This window comes from Dermacentor variabilis, chromosome 1 (genome assembly GCF_050947875.1).
Source record: "Dermacentor variabilis isolate Ectoservices chromosome 1, ASM5094787v1, whole genome shotgun sequence".
NCBI classification, from domain to species: Eukaryota; Metazoa; Arthropoda; class Arachnida; order Ixodida; family Ixodidae; genus Dermacentor; species Dermacentor variabilis.
Genome location: NC_134568.1, coordinates 283699454 through 283705453, shown reverse-complemented (window position 1 = coordinate 283705453; position 6000 = coordinate 283699454). Strand labels below are relative to the sequence as shown.

At 48.4% G+C, this 6000-nt stretch overlaps 1 protein-coding gene across 2 annotated transcripts in view; it reads right to left on the bottom strand.

Moving 5' to 3' along the window:
* The window catches only part of LOC142566249 (dnaJ homolog subfamily C member 7-like), a 134389-nt gene that overhangs the window by 117370 nt on the left and 11019 nt on the right, over positions 1 to 6000 (bottom strand). Inside the window, exon 1 of one of the 2 annotated variants that reach the window (XM_075677092.1) lies at positions 505 to 788. The exons of the other annotated variant lie outside the window; for it this stretch is intronic. Within the exon in view, the coding sequence (XP_075533207.1) occupies positions 505 to 773 (269 nt within the window). The 5' untranslated portion in view covers positions 774 to 788. Of the gene's footprint in view, positions 1 to 504; positions 789 to 6000 lie in introns of those variants that run through there. 2 annotated transcript variants of the gene reach the window in all.

Sequence of the window (6000 nt, the reverse complement as noted above, 5' to 3'; positions counted from 1 at the left end):
CGAAGCAACGAGGATGTAAAGAACCATGGAAAGCCTAAACAATGATACCCGAATGATGTGCGATAATTCCACATACTTTCCGGGTGATTCTCGCTGTAGTTATACTGAGTGCTTATAAGTTATCCGGTAGGAAATGCATGGTAGACGTAAAAAGAAAGAAACTGCACGTAGAGAATATAGAGACCCCATATGGAAACGCTCCTTTAACGTGACTGAGCTTAAGCCCATAAAAAGAAATTCGCGCTCGGCGGTCAAACCACCCAACGATAGAGAGGGTTTGTAATCGAAGCGCTCGATACAAAGCAGCATTCTCTTCACGTAGGCAGAGAAGTCGCCGCTGCTCCGCAGCGTGGGCAACCACACAGCGGAAGCGCGCACAATCCGGGGACGGCCGTTGGGCTTCAACAACGCCACAAGATAGGCGCACTCGAAAAGAAAGCACGCAGGGAAACCCTGCCAGGACGCGGCCAGCGCGCGAGGCTCAACGCAGGCCGCGCTCGTTACCTGCGCCCGACGGCCCAGCCGCCGTGGGTTCCCCGGGGAGCTCGTTCCTGGCTCCGGCAACGGGCGGCCGCCGGCGACGCCACGCGGCCCTCGGGCCGCCTGCGGAACAGGGCATCGACGGAGCCGCAGCGCACGGCCGCGCGACCCACGCCGTCCACCAAGTGCGTGGCGATGGCTACGCGACCACGGTGCTGCTGTCGCCGCAGAATGGGCATGACGGGGGGCCGCCGCCCGAAGTCGGCACGCGCGCGCCTCGTCGGCTCGGCCATTGCGTCTTTGTTGATCCCGCAACCGACCGACAGAGCGCAGTTTATTCTTGGGGCCCGCGCGCCGGCCGACCGCAGCCCACGGGCCAGAACGGGGGTGAGCGAAGGTACACGCACTGCGAGGCCGGCGCGCGCGCTTTCTTAAGTCCTTGGTGACCTACGCGGGAAGGCTGCGCCCCTGACTGCATGAAATATCAACGAACGACGCCTTTCCGGTTGCCGCGATGAGAGAGAGAAACCGCCTTCGAAAGACATGCAACTTTGGAGCTAGGCGACTCGGCAGCGAATTCACTGCCGCAATATGGGGGCAACAACAAACAAATAAAGCTCCGAACGCCGACGATCTCGTTATTGACAAAGCGCACGGCAACATAAGAGAAAATACGCGAGGACAGGAAGGGAAGGGGGCAACAAGCGCGAACAACACGGTTTCGCTTTTTAACACGCTTATAACCCGCAGTTTTGGAAAGCAATGCATGCCACTAAACGCGATTACTTCTCCTCGACGACTCGCAGTATATACCCGAAGTGCAGTGAAATAGTGTTCACGTCAGTTGAAGTGTCGCGTATACTTTGCGCACTGCGACCGCGCTCGCCATGCCTGCACCACACTAGCAGGACAGCTCAGCTCCTAAAAGAAGTGTCGTGCCAGTACAGATGTTCACATCCACTGAAGACACGGCCCCCGGACGACACCCAGGCTTAGAGGTTTTAAAAGAGGCAGCTGCAGTGGAAGAATCAAGAGAGGCAGAGACGCGGTTTCAAGGACTCCCAGGCACTCCCACTCAGTTTAGAGCGAGGACCAGGGCCGTAGGCAAAAAAAAGGGGGTGACACGTTACGTATGTAGGTTGCGGCATTGCGTGCATTATGCATGGCTAAGCAGGCGGCTCGAAAGGCGATCCTAGGGGCACGCACTTGCATCACACGCGCGACGGGGCGCCCGCAGCGCACGCGGCATTTAAGATTCATTCTCCAGCGTACTGCCTAATGATGCCTTGCAAGCCATATGCTTCCGCTCTAACGATTGAGAAGCTTGGAGCACACAAAGATGAGTCCATGGCCCATTTAAAACTTCACACACTGATGGAGCATGAACGTACTACTGCACCTAATCACCCGAAGACCGACTATTACATGAGGATTGCTACGTTGCGGCATTTTCTTTTTTTTTCTTTTGCAACCCAGTGGTTGGTGCCGAAAACTCAAAAACATTGTGCGCTTTATGATGCATGTGCTGAAATGCGCCAAACATTCGCCCGTAAAAATGTTACGGGTGCGGATTAATTGCAGAATTTCAGAACTCCGGTGTGCATACAGACCGGCCTGTATGCCTACACTTCACCGGGACCAGATAATCCATAACAGATAATTTGCAGATAATCCACAAAAGCATAAACAATGAAAACAGAGGCAACACCTATTCGCGCCCGTTCATGACATTAACAATGAAACAGAAAAGTGTGGCCGAAGGGTCGGTTTACGTGCGGCTCATCTATTGATATAAATAAGTCTGCGCTGCAATACTAGAAATGCTTGTTTTCGACTAATACAAATACACCCCTTTGCAGGTTATTGCCGCCCCAGTTTGAAACCTGCCAAGGCCGGAATCACCATGACCGTGTTGTCTTCCAAAATTAGAAGCAGCTTTAGATCGATTTTGTCTCTTCAAGGAGTCCTCATGCGTTTTTCCGAGGCAAGATTTACCTAAAGGCTTGTAAAGCTAACGACGACAATGTTCCAAAAAATACTTAACTTCCTTAACTGCTAAAACAGTTCAGAAAAAGACTTTTCTTTTTTTTTCGCGTATAACTTCGAAATGCACTCGCCGATTTAGATGTGAAACAGCGAAAATGTAGAGCCCTAACGCACAACAGATGGTCAGGTACCTGTCACAGCTTTTACCTTATACTGCAATCATTTCACGCGTTGTACTAAAACAAAAACAAAATTCAGTGGAGACCTAGTGGTGTATGCGAGAGAAATGCGTTAGCATTACGTCGCATCTCCGAGATCCCGGGTCCATGATTCAAACCACGTTCACCACATTGCTCAGTGCTGTTCAGGGGCTCGCGATCGACACATGTTCCGACTCTTCGAGGAGTGAAGTGCACCCGGCGGCGGTCCGGAGCTTACCACTGTGAGTTGCACTAACATATATACAGTGTGTCATACGTAACTTTAGCCAAACTTTAAAAAATATGCAAGTGCCACGTAGCTGAACAGAACCAAGGTGATGTTTGCCGTCGCTTGTAGACACTCAGTTCATTTATTTTTTTTCATTCCGCCTAATTACATAATTTGTCTTAATTAATCGTCTTCTCTAATACTATAATTAGATTAAACGTGTCAACGAGAAAATTGTAGAGCAACACGAAAAACTCCCAGTACAGCTTTCTGTTGCCCAATACGTGCTACATAAGAGTGTTTTTCCGAGCGTGAAAGAAGCCCACGAATGCACGCAAAATTGCCATGCGACAGGGTGCCCCAGCTAACTTTAGCCAGAGTTTAAAAATATGCCGGTGCACTCTAAGACGACGCCACCAAATGCATGTTGTCGGCTATTGTGTGGAGTAAGTCATACCATGTTTTGTATTCTGCTTAAGAGGAAGCTTTAGCTCAAGTGCTCCTATCTAAATACATGTAAAAGGAGAATTCGTTTTTCTCGGCAACCACTGCACCAAATTTGACGAGGTTTGTTGCATTTAAAAGACAAACTTAAAATCTAGTGACTGTTGGTTTCGAATTTTTGAGTTAGATTGTCAATTTTTCGTTAAAAATTGGCAAAAATCGAAAAATTTCAAAAAACGAAGCTATCAAGTTTACAACTCTGTAACTCAGCAATGAAAGATGATAGCACAATTCTGTGAATCGCATCTAATATTACATCTAATGCGGACAAAATTGGTATGTTACACATGAACATAAAAAAATTTAATCATAGGGACATACAAGGTTTGCAAAACCGTTGTAACCAACGTAACAAATTCACGTAAGATGTAAACTGACATATTGAATTTCTCCGCTTTCAATGATCTAATGGATTCCGTTTACAGAACCACGATATCAGTTCTTGATGCAGAGCTATGAATTTGTAAACTTCGTGCTTCTATTTTTTTTCAAACGGTCAAATATTTGAAAATCGTGTTAAGAAAATTTAAGCCCTAAATCGAAATTCCGCTTCCAACAGTCACTAGAATTTAACTTTCTCTTTCAAATGCGACAAATTTCATCAAAATCGGTCCAGGGGTTATCTCATAAAAACGTTTTTGCGTTTTACATGTATTTGAATAGGCCACGTCGGAGTTGGGCCCGAGCTAAAGCTTCCTCTTAATAGCATAATTAGTCAAGATTAATTAACCAACTTCGAAAGCAACGAAGGTGGGCAAAAAATTCAAATTAGAAAGTTGTAGAGCACTTTGCAAAACGTCCGGTTAAACAGTTTCCTACTTTCCATCTATTAGGCATTAGTGTTTTTCCGCTTAGTGTAGACGCCCGCGAAATTTTAAAAAATACAACGTGACATGTCCGCTTGCGCGCCGTGATTTCAGAGCTCCCAAACGCTCCGCGTACAAACGAACATAGCATTTAGCCGCGTGTGCTGCCACTGCACCTGCTTATCGCTATTATGAACCGCCGCCAGAGAAGCACATCGGTGGCGTAAATCGCACGGCCAACGCCTGCGTCACTGCCCTGTCGCCTCTCAAGCGGCCAGCACACCCTACTTGAAAAACACTAATACCCAACAGACAGAAAGTTATAAACTGTTTAATCGGACGTTTTGCAAAGCGCTCTACAACTTTATAATTTGAATTTTTTGCTTAACTTCGTTGCTTCAGAAGTTGGTTAATTAATCTTGAATAATTATGCAATTACGCAGAATACAAAAATAGTTTAATAGCCAGCAACATGCATTTGTTCGCGTCGTCTTACTGTGCATCGGCATATTTTTAAACTCTGGCTAAAGTTAGCTGGGACATCCTGTGTGTGTGTGTGTGTGTGTGTGTGTGTGTGTGTGTGTGTGTGTGTGTGTGTGTGTGTGTGTGTGTGTGTGTGTGTGTGTTTGTGTGTGTGTGTTTGTGTGTGTGTGTGTGTGTGTGTGTGTGTGTGTGTGTGTGTGTGTGTGTGTGTGTGTGTGTGTGTGTGTGTGTGTGTGTGTGTGTGTGTGTGTGTGTGTGTGTGTGTGTACACACACACACACATACACACAGAGACCGCGTGACAGGCTTCCCACACTTGACACATGTACTCTTTTTTTTTCACTTTGACACTCCTAATGCTAACGCAGTAACATTAAAAAACAAACACACACACGCGCGCGCAGTTGACCAGCAACGGGGAAACCACACGCGCCGCAGCAAGAGCGGGAAGTATACCCTATAACGAGTGATTTAGGTGGCAAAGTCAGCGCTTCCTCGTACCGCTCTCTCTCTGATCGTCTCGCAAGTGCATGTGACGCTCTTCGCCGGGCTGCCGACTTCCCGGGGCCAAGCTCACATGATTCCCGACCTCCAATTTCGCTCCAGGCCTATCGACTTGCCGGCCGCGGGTTTCCGCCTTTCCAACTGGGTCTATCTCGCGCACACGGCGTCCTCACCCGACAAGCCCAGACGGGCTCTCTTCTTTCTCCCACACGTCTACATCTTCGCGCATTCGCCGCATCCGCGATGTCACAGGCGTGGCGGGAACCCCAACGGCTCGCACATACTTGTGGTCCTGCACTCCTCCCCAACCAAACCCCATCCATACGGACGCTTGGTTGACTCGCAACATAACTGCAGGCTCAGCAGTACCTGATGGCCTTCGTCGCTGAAGCGAAGAAAGGCGGGAACCTGAACTGAGGGACGCTCCCCACGTGGAACTGCTTGTCTTTTATGTCTTTTATGAGATGTCATTATGTCTTTTATAATGTCATCTCATAATCATCATCTTCCTAATCTCGGTACGTCGGGAAAGCACCGCGTAAAATATAGGGGGAAATCCGGGCGCGATCCGTTTTCAAGTGGGGAAAAACAACCCTGACGCAGTGGGGAACATGGGCTGAATGAATCCGCCATGACACCACCGAAACGGCCGTGCACGCTCGCCGCGCAAACGTGGTCAAGCGCTGCATGCACTTTGACGATGATGATTTAGTGGCAACTCCTTCGAAACGGGGCGGCGACAGTCACCTAGCCTGTGTGAGATAATCAATTATTCTATACATTTTTTGATTGCACGGACGCACACAAC